Source organism: Tursiops truncatus, chromosome 6, assembly GCF_011762595.2.
Source record: "Tursiops truncatus isolate mTurTru1 chromosome 6, mTurTru1.mat.Y, whole genome shotgun sequence".
NCBI lineage: Eukaryota > Metazoa > Chordata > Mammalia > Artiodactyla > Delphinidae > Tursiops > Tursiops truncatus.
In genome coordinates, this window is record NC_047039.1 from 97,641,802 (window position 1) to 97,656,307 (window position 14,506).

General features: G+C 49.7%; 1 protein-coding gene across 3 annotated transcripts in view; it reads left to right on the plus strand.

Annotated features, from left to right (window-relative positions):
* The first annotated feature begins 509 nt into the window (after positions 1-509).
* Positions 510-14,506, plus strand: part of PAPPA (pappalysin 1) — a 256,746-nt gene continuing 242,749 nt past the window's right edge. For 2 of the 3 annotated variants that reach the window (XM_073806482.1, XM_033858470.2), the window contains exon 1: positions 510-1,348. In XM_073806482.1, coding sequence (XP_073662583.1) covers positions 928-1,348 — 421 coding nt within the window. In that variant the 5' untranslated portion in view covers positions 510-927. The remainder of the gene's footprint in view (positions 1,349-14,506) is intronic. The other variant, XM_033858469.2, reaches the window with a different exon arrangement.

Consider the following 14,506-nt stretch of genomic DNA (forward strand, 5'->3'; position numbering starts at 1 on the left):
CCAGCAAAGTGCAAAGGGGATCCTGAGAGAAGAGATAGATTTTTCTCCCGCCAGGAGGAAAAAAAAAAAGGGTGGGGGGAGTGAAGGAGGGAAAAAAGCAAGCAAACCAAAACAAAAACAGGAATGTGTGTTTTGAGCAGGAATGAGGAGAGCTGGGAGGACCATAAGGGGGTGTGTACAGAATTTCATTAAATTGTTACTTTAAGATTGTCTTCTTGAAAAAAAAAAAAAAGAAGAAGGAGGGGGTGGAGAAGCGGAGCGAAGGAGGCAAACGGGAAAGTGGAGGAAGGCTGGGTAGCTCGGCCTCTCCAAACTGATTGATTAGTCATGATCCCCGCAGTTTTAACTGGGACTCATTCAATTGGGAAGGTGGAGCGCTCGGGAGCAGATTAGCATACGCTTGTTTACTCATCTTCTGAGGGATTTTTCCCCCCTCTTTCCTTTCATTTTGTGAAGAAGGAGGGAGGGGAGGGGGGACGGGGGGGAGAAGGAGGCTGTGGCTTGTGTTATAAAGGACGCAAAAAATAAATAAATTAGAGCATCTTTTGGGGGGAGGGAATTCAGCGGATCAGTGTCTTAGAGGAGCTTTTTTTTTTTTTTAAGAGCGAGAAATCATATAAAATAAAATGAAATAAAACAAGGAGGAAGGCAACCAGCTGTTAGAGGGGGGAAATAAGGCAGATAAAGGAGCGGGGAGAGAAATTAATTGCCAACCAGGAGGAGTTGGGCTGTATTTTTCAAAGGTGGGGGGAGTGGAGCACACACCTTGAGGAGGAAAGCGAGAAAGAAAAGAAAAAAGCAAGTGGACGGGGGGGCTCGCCCAAGAAGGGTGAAGAAGCGAAGAAAGTCGAGGCGCCGAGGCTCCTAAAGCTGGCAGCTCCGGGCGGCGGTGCAGGGGCGAAGGGGGGGCGGGGGGGACCGTCGGACATGCGGCTCTGGAGTTGGGTGCTGCGCCTGGGGCTGCTGAGCGCCGCGCTGGGCTGCGGGCTGGCCGAGCGCCCCCGCCGGGCCCGGAGAGACCCGCGGGCCGGCCGCCCCCCGCGCCCCGCCGCCGGCCCGGCCACCTGCGCCACCCGGGCGGCCCGCGGCCGCCGCGCCTCGCCGCCGCCGCCGCCGCCGCCGCCGCCGGGCGGTGCCTGGGAAGCCGTGCGCGTCCCCCGGCGGCGGCAGCAGCGGGAGACGAGGGGCGCCGCGGAGGAGCCGAGCCCGCCGAGCCGGGCGCTCTATTTCAGCGGGCGAGGCGAGCAGCTGCGCCTGCGGGCCGACCTCGAGCTGCCCCGGGACGCGTTCACGCTGCAAGTGTGGCTGCGAGCGGAGGGGGGCCAGAGCTCTCCGGCGGTGATCACAGGTAGGCGAGGGCGCCCAGGCGGGCGCTGCACCGGCCCTGCGGCCCCAGGGGCGCGCGGGTGCTTGGGCGCTGGTGGCGGGATCGTTGGGGGCTGGCGGGTGTGTCTGTGCGGGAGCCGCTGTGCCGGCGGCGCGGCGGCTCCGGGGCGAGCTGCGAGCCTCACTTTGCCCCATCTGCGGAATGGGCGCACTCGGAAGGCGTCTCCGCCTAGCCCCGCTGGAAGAGCGCAGGGAGCGCTCCCGGCCTCCTGGAGACCCGCAGTTGGTGAGGGCTGGTCTCCGGGGAGCCTCGTGCGCGTGAACCGTGTTTTGGATGGTCAGAGGTACTGTCTCCGTTTGGGATGGAGGAATGACCCAGTTGGGATGCATGTGAAAAGTGGCTAGGGGACCGTTGATTTCTTTGGCTTTTTAATGGAGGTGACCCTCCCCCTTTACATGGCCCCGTTACCCTGAAAGCCTACAAGGGCAAGGTTGTTGTGATCGCCAGGACTTAGAAGTCCTCAAAGTGCCCCCAAAGTTGCTCTGTGGTTGCTGCCTGCCTCTGGGATTCACCCCCTTGCCCCAGGCACACACAGACACGCGCACACATACTGCCATCCCATGTCCTTGCTTTCAAAGCCTGTCACTGGGGGCTGGGGTGAGACTTTCCTCAGGCACACCCCGCCAGTCCTCCCCCGACTAGGCTGAGAAACGGGGCGCTTTTCTCATTTGGGACTTTTACGAGCCCGTAATGAATTTGAGTTCTCCCTCCTCACACACACACACACCCATCCGCCCAACAAACACACACACCGTTCTACAGCACAGCCCGTAGTGAAACCGGACACTTTGGGAGGGTTGCAAACCTTAGAAATGCACCAACATCCATTTTTCCCCCCTCCTAATGAATCTGTGGCAATGCCTTTAATAAAACTGGGGGGCGGAGGGGGGCGGCGCTGGAGGAGAGAAGGAAAGTTTTGCCTCTTCTGGCTGGGAGATTCCCTTCCTGCACAAACAGTCTTGCCGTGTCCTAGGACGTCTCAAAGTGAGAGTAGGGGTTCCCCTTTCGCTGCAGCCAGGAAACGTGTGGAGGCGTTTTGCGATCCCACCCCCTTACACACACTTTCTTAGAAGGGAAAGCTCTGAGTTCTTCCGGCAGTCCGCTTCTTTCTATTTTGGCGTGGACTTTCTCAACCGTTGCGCTAACGCTGTCCTATTTACATCAAGTCCATTTAGGGGACCCGAACTCTGCTGCTATACCAAGAATATGCCCCCAAAGCTCCCACTCTCCCGCTGCCAAGCCGAGAGCTAGAAAGTGACTTTCCCCCATACCTGACGTCATCACATGCTTCTTTTTTTCTTTTTTCTTTTTTTTTTTTTTACCCGCCCCCCCCCCACCCCAGGAAGGAGAGGGAAACTGAGCTTATTCACTTTTAGCCCTCAAGCCCTACCTAGTCAGCCAGAGGGGGTTATAATGTAGAGTAGAGGGGAGATGTTATTCATAATAATAATGATGATGATTATAATTCAGGGCTGTGGTATGTTTACTTCTCTTTCGGAACATAGGAAAAACACAGAGCCTGCAGATTGGAGGTTTTTTTTAAATAAGTAGATCTGATTTTTCCTAGTCTTTACCTGCCACACCAGTGATTTGGAAGGCTTCTCCTCCAGAGGGGAGAGTGCAGGGTTATATAGGTATCATCAATGAAAAGGTAGTAAATGCATTTTTTCAAAAAAAAAAATATAGCACCTGGGATTCCACAGGAGCCTGCTTTATAAATGTCTGTAATTCAGACAAGGAGCCTCTCTTCACACACGCTCTTTTGAGGACTCATTCGCTGTCTCACACAAAGATAGTGCAGTAAAATCCTTTAATTGGATGGGGGACGTTAGGTTATTATTGCTTGTATAAAATGCCTGGTCCATTTTATGTGTGGAAGTAACATTCCTCTCAAAACGAGGAAAAAAAAAAAAAGTCACTGCTGCCGTGTAGCACCAGAAAGCTCAGAGCTTTTCTCCTGAGGATTCTGGTGGATTTTTTTTTTCCCTCCCCTAGTTGAGTCTGAGCCAGATTTGCGGTGTGTAAACACCTGGCCTTGAGCCAGAAAAGACTCATTCTGCGTATCCTCCACACGGTACAGACTGTTGGACTAAAAAGAACCTGCTTCTCCTTGAATTAAAAAGCAAACAAACAGAGGTTCTTTGCAGAAGCACTTTTTCAGCTCCTTCCTTCGTGTAAGTTCAGGCTGGGAGAGGCCGGGCCGAGGTGGGCAGTTTGGATGCCGGTGCCAAACCGTGTCCTCCCGCTGCGACCTCGGGTGCCCAGTTTGCTGCCTGACCTCTGCTGGCTCTCTCTGGCTGGGCGTCACCACTTTCGTAGGAATCCCTGGTCACCTATCTTGAGAGAGCAGGCATCTCTCAGCAGGGACCGCGCTGCTATTTCAGGCAGAGGGCTGCTGCCTTGCTGTCAGGCCAGGCTGCCTTACATCACTCTTTGCTGCAGGATTCAATTGGGTTTCGTAAAGGTCTAATTTTATGGTGCTGTTAACCGGGTTTGTCGTCTGGCAGAGGCAGGCCTTGCCGCTCCTGGTAGGCGGGCTATGCTCCCAGATCCGCCTGGGATGCTATTTCTGCCCCGGTTCAAACTTCACTGACACCAGTTCAGACAGGCGCTCGGAGAGGCAGAGGGAAGCAGTGAAGGAGCAGTTTGCTTCTGAAGCTCAGAAAACATGCCTTTTATTTTTTCCAAAAGGGAAGGAGAGAAATATGTATAAATACATATATATATATATATATAAACAAATAAAACTGGGAAGGCTTATGCATGCAAAAACAAAGCTAAAGTGAGGAAGTGCCTGTGTGCGGGAGTCTGAGGGTTGAAGAGCCCACCAGCGATGGATGCTCTGAGCGTTGGAGAGTCCTTTAAGGCTATTGTGAAGAGGGTCCTTGGAGGTTACCCAGGCCTCTCTCTTTGGCCGAACAGGGAGACAGAGACGCGGAGAGGGGAAGGATGTGTGCTGGATGACACAGCTCCCCAATGCCAGGAGCCAGGATTTGATCCTGGGTATCCCCACTTCCAGACCGTACCTGCTACACTGCTGAGAGAATGTGTCTGAGAAACCCTGTCACCTCCGACCCCTCACAGACCCACCACCCAGCACAGCCCTCAGCCTCGGTGCTCGGCAGTTTGGGCTCCCTTTCAAGTCTGGGGGCGGGGGGGGCCTTCCCGACACATCCCTTCGCCTTTTACCAGGCAGGATCCAAACCCTTGCCCCTCATCCCCAGCTGCCCTCCCCCACCGTACCCCTCCAGTTTGACAGAAAGAGAAAAGAGGAAGAAAAAGAAAACAATAGAGTCAATTTGCTGCTCCATGGAGCGGAGGCCCCTGAGTAGCAGTTAATCTTGTTAAAGTGTCTCCTGACCTGTTAGATAAGTGAAATGTGGACCCCACAAGCGCTGCCCTCCTCCCACCCCCACCCCTCAGTGATCCAGAGTCCCTGCTCAGAAGGAGAAAGGGATTTACCTGAATCCCCTCCAGCACCTCCGCTTTCCGTGCTTTTCTCTTTTGTTCTAAATGTTGGACTGTTGAGTTCAGCGACTACTCAGAAGAGACTTTTTATTTCCTCCCTTCTGCAGCCCCTACTTCCCGCAACCCAGCCAACCCCCCAAAAAGAGTGCCTGCATTTCCCCAACTTCAGAACTGTAACCCCAGGGAAGGCTAGATTTCAAGAAGTTCATGTATTAACATGGTTCTCCCCACAACATTCATAGTGGCACCTGGGGTCTAGGATATTGCCATGGGGTGAGAAGCCTGTTTTAGTAGCTGGGTTGCCTCTGCGTGAATCTTCCTCTGCCCCTAACTGGTTTTGTGACCTTGGGAAAGTTAACTGATTCCTCTGGGCGTCAGCTTCTTCACGTGCAAAGTGAGTGTAGCACGAGGACCTGACGCATTACATGAGCTCATACGTAGAAAGTGCTTAGAACTGGACTTAGTGGATAGTAAGTACTCAATAAACTGTGATCTTGTTATTGGACATGATTTTCCAATGACCTCAGCCTTGGTTTGATGGACTGAGGACACTTAAAGGCAGGAAGGAAAGCAACTCTTCCTGGGTGCCTCCGAGGTGCCGGGTACTGCGCTTGCCTTGTGTCTGCGAGTTTCATCCTCACAACCGCCCTGGAAGGTGGACGTTGTTACCTCTGTTTTCCAAGTGAGGAAACAAAGTCTCGGAAAGTTGAAGCGACTTAGTCCAAAGTCCCACGGGCTCTTGCAGTGGACAGAGCCCAGATATGAACTCGAGTCTTAAGTGCCTGTTTCTTCTTCAGCAGTCTTTTTGGAGAGAGAAGGAATGACCCCCATTCCCTTCTTTAGACCTGCTGCAGAATGTCGCCACTCTTTCCTGCATCTCTTTGTGCTGACCATACGCCTACAGATTAAAGGGGATAAAACATGAATCCAAGTCTCACGTGGAGCTCTGGGTTTGACCTAGCAGATCTGTGTTTCTTTTCACGTCAAATTATCAGGCAGACTGGGCTTGGAATTTCTGTTGCCAATGACTTGCTGTGTGATTTCAGTCACGTCACTTTATCTCTCTAGCCCTTGCTTTCCTCCTCTGTAAAATGGGCATAATGATATCAGGACACTGAAGTGGAAAAAACAGGCAGAAAGTACCTGGCACAGAGCCGCTCATATTAGGGATTCAGTCAGTGGTAGTTGGATCCAGTAAGTAACCACCTTCCCTTTCCCAGTTTGCCAGCTTGGCCTTCAGAAAGTAGGACCTGTTCGTGCACTGTTAGGGCTTTCCCTCTTAAGTTGCTGGGGAGTCTATCTAGAGTAGACAGTGTATCTTGGGGAACAGTTGGACCCCTTCAAATCCCTTCCTTGAACTTTGATTTCCTCTTCTTTGACCTACTTGGATGACCCCTTGGTGATAAGAGCCAGAGGAGGTCCAAAACCACTGGACCAATGAATAGGAAAACCAGTTAGCACCCAGAGGGAGAATGCACCCTGAGGAACAGAAGCCAGACAGTGGTCACAGTGGGGTCCAGGTCACAGCTGTGTTGTCACATGCCTCTTGCTCCTTCCCCAGATGCCCTCCTACTTCACGCTCCCCCGGTCAGCCATTCACGTGGACAGATGGGGTAATGGAGGCTGCATTGCCCTCGTCCCTCTACACAGAGGAAGGCAAACTTGAGGCTCAGAGGTGTGGGGCTCAGGAACACGGGATTTGCGTGGTCAGCTGGGAATGGACTGAATCAGGCAGCTCATGGTACAACAGGGAAACTGAGGACCAGTGTCACGAAGGGGCTGAGCACTAAACTGTGTTCACAAACTGCCCCTCTCAAGATAGCCTGGGAGATTGTTCCGTCCAGTAGCTCGCATCCCTCAGAGCCCTGAGAACCATCAGCTTTTTAAACATCCTGATGCCCAGGGGCTGCCTCCCAGGGCTTCTGATGTCGTGGGTCTGGGGTTGGCCCGGGCACTGGTGTTTTTCAAAGCCTTCTCAGGTAATGTGGAAGGGCCACCAGCGGGAAGAATCACTGATCCAGTCTGCGGTCTCCCTGCTCTGCAGGTGGAGAAACTGAGGCCCGAGGGGGGGAGTGGCATTTCCTGCTTATCCAGCTGGTTGGCGGCAGAGCTTTGAGAGAACTTTAGCTGTCCCAATTCCGAGTGGCCAGACACCAGAAAGGAGCTTTATTCCATTCCCAATTCCCCTGCTGGCCCTAAATGCCTAGGAGCAGGGGGGCAAGGGGTGGGGGGTGGCACTGACATTCCATTTTTCCAAAGCTGGTCCTATATGTGAAGCTACACCCTCTCCTTCTGGTGCCTCCTTTAAAGTGCAGACAGTCCTAGAAGGGGGTAACGCATGGAGTTCCATGCATCTGATTTCCAATGGATGTCTCACCGTGCTTGAGAGGGGAGTTCTCTTCTGAGCAGGAATAAGGAGTGTAAAGGAAAGAGGGAAGCCCAGCCGTGAGGCATTCCCCACTTTGCCCTGGGCCAGTCCTTTGGAAGGCAGGCAACTGTTCCTATTATTTCAAACCCCCTCGCCTTGAGATCACTGTGAAACCAGCACTGGCCGCAAGGTGTCTTAGGTGAGGATGCGAGATGATCCCCAAGGACCCCAGGTAGGAGGACCCCCTATACAAGCGTCTTGTTCCTCATCTACCTATCGCCCAGGACCTAGGAACCTAGCGGGTGCCTACTTCTCCCCTCACCTGCTGCCCTTTCTCTGGAATTTAATTTCCTTTCCCTTAGTGTCTCTTATCTTTTTTCTTGCTGCACTGAGGACTCTCCTTCATGCCTTGATGCATTTACTGGAAATGCTCAACTCAGAGCTGACTTGTGGGTCTTGGCCCCTTGGCTCCTTTGAAAACCTGGAACTGGGACCTAGGAGCTCTGGGCTCAAGACCTGGCTTGGTCTCCTGTGAGCTGTGTGACCTGGGGCCTCTGGGGAGAGAGTTTCAGGTGTGGTTACATTCAACATCCGTATCTTGCGGGTTGTCACGGGAACCAGGTGAGACGATGACAGGAAAAGCTCTAAGGCAAGATCAGAGCCCGGTCCATAGGTCGACAGTGGTTGGAGGATCCAGAAAGTGAGAGGTGTGAGGGGTTTGTACAATCAAGGTCATTCCTGGAAAGGCACCTTTATTATCATTATTCACACTGCAAATGATAAACAGTGATCGAATTAGCATGACCTCACTGGAGTCCTTTGATGTTGGAACTTAACAGGTCTGCCTTACTTGCTGTGTGACCTTGACAACTTAACTGCTCCTCTCTGTGCCTCAGTGTTCTCAGGGTACACACTGAGGGGTAGTAGTGGAATAGGGGCTTTCAAACTGTGCCCCACAATCTTAGGAATGCCCTGGGGAGAGGCTGAAGGGGAGTACTCTGTCTCCCCGCATCTTCCCTTCACCTACTCTGCCTAAACTGTGTGCTTCTTCCAGAATTCTTTTGAAGGAATGTGCAAGTTTCTCAGTGATAGAGTTTGAATGGACATGGACTGACATTGTTAACTTTGTTAGGCATCATAACAGTATTGTGTTATATATTTTTAAAGATCCTAATCTGTTAGAAATGTGTACTGATGTATTTATGGGTAAAATGACGTTATGTCTATTTTGTTTGTTTAAAGTGTTCCAGAAAAAAAAATACGATGTTGGGAGGAAGAGTGGTAGATGAAGGAAGATTGGCAGACTGATGATGGTTGAAACCAGGTGACAGAAACGACAGGCGTGAATACTTTTTTGTCTGCTCCTCTGTGTGTGCTTGAAGAATTCCATCATAAAAAGTTTAAAAGAGTTTGAGAGCCACTGGAGGAGCTGAAGTCTTAGATCCCTGCGTGTTCTGTGAGCTGATAGGTTTTCCAAATGCATTTCTGCAACTTGGAACGGGTTAGGGACTCTCCCAAGGTCACACAGAGAATAACTGAAAGTCAGTGTGCAGTCTAGGTGTCTGACACTAGGAGCTCCCTCTGCCCTTCTGTCTGCACAACTGCAAACTCAGGTGACTGACCATCCTGGGAGAGCTTGAGCGGAAGGAAAGGAAGGACGGGAGTCTTAGGAGGGGCATGTAGGAGGAGCAAGTGGAGCCTTGCAGCGCAATGAGAAGTTTTTGAGTGAGGGCATTCCTTGCCGTGTGTGAACCCTTCCACACACTGTGAAGCATTTCACATCCTTGGTTTTGTGCATAAGAATCGCCTAGGATCTCCTAATCATTGTGACAATCCAAAACACACTGTGACCATTGACACGCACAGGCACACACATACACACACTCACATTTCCACACACCCCTATTTCTCATTTTTCTGGCTCCTTATTTCTTTGCATCTCCCATTGCCCTGGAAGCCTTCTAGAACCTTGTAAAGCCTGGTGGGGGCATGGGGGATGGTGAGCTGCAGTTGACTGATCTCAGAAAGAATTGACACGCTCAGGCAACAGGGGAAAGGAGCATATGTTTACTGAGGAAGTATTTTGTAGTGATTGATGGTAGAACTCAAGAGTCAGAGTGCCTGCGTTCGATTTCCTGATTCTCCCACCTGCCAGTTGTATGACCCTGGGCAAGTTACTTAATATCGCCAAGCTTCACTTTGGCCCCTCTGTAAAATGCGGCTGATACTGGTACCTACTTCATAGGGTTATTTTGAAGATTAACTGGGCCTCCATGTGGAAACCGCTTAGGAATGGAATCTAGACGATGGGTAAGCACCCAGTAAACGTTAACTCATATTGGTTTTATGTGTCCGGCCTCACTACACATTATTTTCTAATTCTCTCAATAACTCTATAAATTAGGCATGTTTATCTCCTTTAGCAGAGCCAGGAATTGCCTTTCCCTCCCTCACCACTCAGGAAAGGCTTACTCCTATTATCTTAATGTAAAACAAAAACTAAAATGAAAGGCAAACAGAATAAACATTGCATTGTTTCCTATTACAAAAGCAATGTGTGTTCACTGTAGAGAATCTAAGAAATACAGATTAGAAACAAAGGACAAAGTAAAATTTGTCCATCCCTGCCCAGGCATTCAACAAGTATTTGGTGAGTTTCTGCTACGTGCCAGGTACAGTTTTAGGTCCTCAGTACAGAGCAAGGAACAGAAGAAAATATCTCTGACCTCAGGGAGTTTATATTCTGGAGTGGGGGGTTGAGGAGGAGACAAGATACATGAGTAAGCGGATAGATCGCGTAATGTCAGGTGAATGTTTATGAAGAAAAATAAAGTAGAAAAGGGAGTTGTGTGGGGCTGGGTTGTAGGATGAGGAAAATTTAAATAGGGTGGTCAGGGGCTTCCCTGGTGGCACAGTGGTCGAGAGTCCACCTGCCGACGCAGAGGATACGGGTTTGTGCCCCGGTCCGGGAAGATCCCACATGCCGCGGAGCGGCTGGGCTCGTGAGCCATGGCCGCTGAGCCTGCGCGTCCGGAGCCTGTGCTCCGCAACGGGAGAGGCCACGACAGCGAGAGGCCCGCGTACCGCAAAATAAATAAATAAATACGTAAATAAATAGGGTGGTCAGGGAGGCAGCGATGAGAAGTGGCATTGCAGCAGAGGCCTCGGCGCAGACCCGGGGCTGGCTGGAGGAGGACTCGGGGCGCCAAGGAGGAGCAGTGTGGGGGTGGGGGGTGTCAGGCCCAGGCCAGTTTAGTCCGTAGCTTGCTGTGTGACTTTGTGCAACTTATTTTCCTTCTTGGGCCAGTTTTCCTCATCTGAACAGTGGGAGTAAGGAGGAGTTTATGTGTCTTTGTCCTTGAGACGCATCTAGCAGAGATTCCCTGAGACTCTATAATCCCCATCAGGACTGTCCTAAGACAGATGCTCAACGTTCGCAGTAGCTCCGGCGCTCTTCCTTTCTGAGTGCAGCTTCTTCCGCTCGGTGGTGCCTGTGCCCCTCAGGGACCAAGTGCCCACACACTCCCTGCTTCCTCTCCCCCAGCTACACTCATTCTTGAAAAAGGACATGGTATCCCGTCTTACTAAGGTATCATGGACTGATACCAACCTAGAAGGTTGCTCTTCCATGGGCATGTATCCTTTAATGTCTCCTCAGAAAGCTTCCTATCCAAAAGCAAAGTACCAATGGGTAGAATTTCAGTCAAAGAGTGACTGAAGACATTATGTAGGGAGTATTGGTACTTCCCAAGAGCTGGAAGCCATCTCGTTAGTAATATTGCTCCTAAGAGCTGCCATACATGTTTTTTAAACACTCACTGAGTGACCTTCCCAGTGATCACATCCTGGCTGACGGTTAGCGTACTCAAATTTCATCATTTCCTACTCTACTGAAGCCGTTCCAGGCAAGTTCCTGGACACTGGTGTAAGCCACTGGCCTTTTAGTCATGCTTATCATTTTAATCACATCACTTCATGATTAAAATACTAAAACTCTGAGTCTGTAGCCATCCGTTAGCCTATTTTACTTCTGGGAATCCCTAGCACTGTCATCCCCAGATTTTTCTTCCAACAAGAGAAAGAAAATGTTTTCCAGTATCATTTGTCACAAACTCAGGGTCCATAGAACCTGCAAGAGTAGGAGAGGCGACCCTGTTTCAGTTTTGCAGAACCTGAGAAGGTCCCAGGTTCTAGTCCATTTGAAGGAAACAGAGACAGAAACTCTAGAGGGGGGAGGTCACAGCTTGGGATATGAGTATCTGGGTAGGGGGAGCATATGACTAATTGCAGATCCCTGATCCGATCTTTTGCCTTCAAGAAACTGGTGGTCTAACCTGTACCTATCACCTTTGTAATCAAGAACCTTTCCCTATATCTGTCCCACATCCATCTCTTCTTAAGTCTTTTTGCTCTATAAACATGAAATGTGGCTGAGCAGAATATAACCAGATGTGTTTGTAAAGAGGGGATTATTTCCCCCCATGAGACTGGAGATCTTTCAGCTACAAAGGCTGATGAGAGTACAGAGAAAGGTATGATAACAGACCAATCAGGAACAAGGTGGCCTTGCCCTAAGAGATGCAGAGTACACAGAAAACGTAAAAAGGGAATATATACTCTACTCTGGTGAAGAAACATTCATGTAAGTCCAAAGAACCAAGGTGTGTGAGAGTCAGAATCTAAACCATTTATTTCAAAGATGAGAAACCGGGGAGTGGTGAAGCAGTGACTTGTCCACACCAGTGACCTTGCTGGGTAAGATCCTCTGTCTTCTGAGTCTTTGGCCAGGGCAAGGTCTGCTTCTCTCCTGACTTGGCCTCCTTTTCCATGGAATAAGTACCATCTCTCTGATCATCATTTATCTCCAGACTCTGCTGGACTCCAGACTTATAGATCCAGCTGTCTACTGGAAATGTCAGCCTGCACTTCAGACTCAGCATATCCGAAATGGAATTGTCTTTCCTCCAGAATTTCTTCCATCCTCATCTCGTGTCATCTGCTCTAGATATATCTCCCACCATGTTTATTCAGTCATCAATTCCTGTCTATCCTGTCTTCTTATCATTTTTATAGCCAACCTTGCCCCTTCTTAGCTTAGACCCTCTTCATCTCTTGCTTTGACTATTTCCTTAGTATTGTAAATACCCACTTCTCTGAGCCTCAACTCCTACACATCCTTCAACGTCCCACAGTCAAATCTTTCTAAAATGCAAATCTGACTCTACTGCCTGTAGCTATAGGCCTTTCAGTAGCGCTGGAATTATCTACAGTTCCACCAGATAGATGCCTTAGGCTTTTTTCCCATCATTTTCATTATATAACATACCTCCTAAATCCCCAGGCACCATTTTGCAGGACACTGAAGCCTCTGTAGGATTCTGCTCAATGTTCCCCTCTTGTGGGAAGCCCTTTCTGACTCTTCCCCAAGTATAACTGGTTCCCCCCCCCGTCCCTTATCCATCTATCTCTACTATACCTTCTGCACACATTTATCGAAACACCTGGAATTCTTTATCACATTTCATTCTCTGCATATTTGGGGTCCTCTCCACTTCTCCACTGCCTAGCCAAGTGCCTGGCTTAAAAAGGAACTATAGGTATTTTTGTTTAATGAATGCATGACTGGATGAGAGAACCAGCTAAATTTCTGATGATTCTGGGAGAAAGAGCTTGGGCATGTTGCATTACGTAACCCAAAGCACATGACCTGGCCCGTGCGTCACACTCAAAAACGTTACACAGTGGTTAATTCCATTTCCCCTTGAGCAGAGCAGTCAGAAGGGAAAAGATATCCGGCCTTCCAAACGGGGGTGGGGGGTGGGGGGGCAGTGTATTTAAATGCCTCCTCAACTCACATTTTGGCCTTTCTAATCCAAGCCACGTTTTAGCCTGGGTCTTGCCCTCTCAGCCCTTCGCCTGTTTGCAAAGCATTTGTTTTGTGTGTGAACTGCAGCACATAATCCCAAGCTTTGCTCTCCTCTCAGATTTCACCCCTCTCCCCTTATCAGGTGCTTCTCAGGGCTCAAGTGTCCTAGCAGTCATATCTGTTGCCTGCGTTTTCATCCATTTCCCTCCTTTCTGATCAGCGGGCCTTCTTCCCCTCTGCTTCCCTTGATCTTGTGAGACCTTGTGGTGACCTCGGGATCTGGAATCCTCCATCCGCTGTTTATGTACCCTTGGGGGGAGAGCACGCATTCTCAGCAGTAATAAGAGTAATAAAAGCAGCTAGCTTACAATGAGCACTTACTATGTTCTGGCACTGTGCTGAGTGCTACACTTTGGACCCGTTGAATTAGGTTTAGAAAGTGGCATGACTTGCTGTAGGCCTCACAGCTTAAGGATGGTGGAGCTGGGGTTCAAGAAAAGGCCAGTTTAATTTTATCTCTATCCACAGGGCCTAGTACATTGCTTAGAATACAGTAGCTGTTCAGTTAATGTTCCATCAGAGGATGAATATAGGAGTGAATGATGAATGGATAGGTGGATGGTTGGGTGGATGGGTGATGGTACTCCCAGTGGCTAATGCAAACATCTAGAGATTGTAGAACAAAAAGGGAAGGAATGGAGGGAGAGAGACATGGAAGAAAAATGGGAATGAACATTATAAGACTTTAAAGAGATTGGCTAAGAAATCTCTTTGTTGTGCAGAATATATTTTATTTGCCAGTGACTTTTGAGCAAACAGACCCTTTATGTCCACCAGAGCATTTCCCAGTCTACGAGGAGATAATACACTTTCAAAGATTCTCTCTGCCAAAAACATTTCTGGATTCCTCTTTCGGGAATCAAAGCCTGGGGCATATTCCCCCAAATATTCTCAAAGGAAATACACTGTCACCCTTTGAGGATGGACCTGATCCATTCTGAACCAGTGTGGGACCTGTGCAGGTTATCGTGCTGCATGAACTATGGGCTTCTGAGCAGAAGAATGACTCTGGAGTTAACAAGGCCGATTTGTGAGGCGCTCTCATTGGAGCCGATTAGGCCTCTGTAGAGCCAGTGGTAAGCTCTCAGGATGACCCCTTTACAGAACCGCCCCACTGGGCTGATTAGAGCTGATCTGCTAGAAACCAATATGGTATCTTGTTCATCCCTTTCCCAAGACATTAGTTTGCTTTTTAAAATCTGCTCAGTTTATAGATGGAGAAACTGAGATCCAGGCAAGTTAACTTGTTAAGTTAAGCTGAGTTGAGTTGAGTACGGTGAAGCAGCAAACTGATAGCAAAATTGAACGTAGAATTCCGATCTCTTGACTCCCAAATCAGTGCTTTTTCCACTGGACC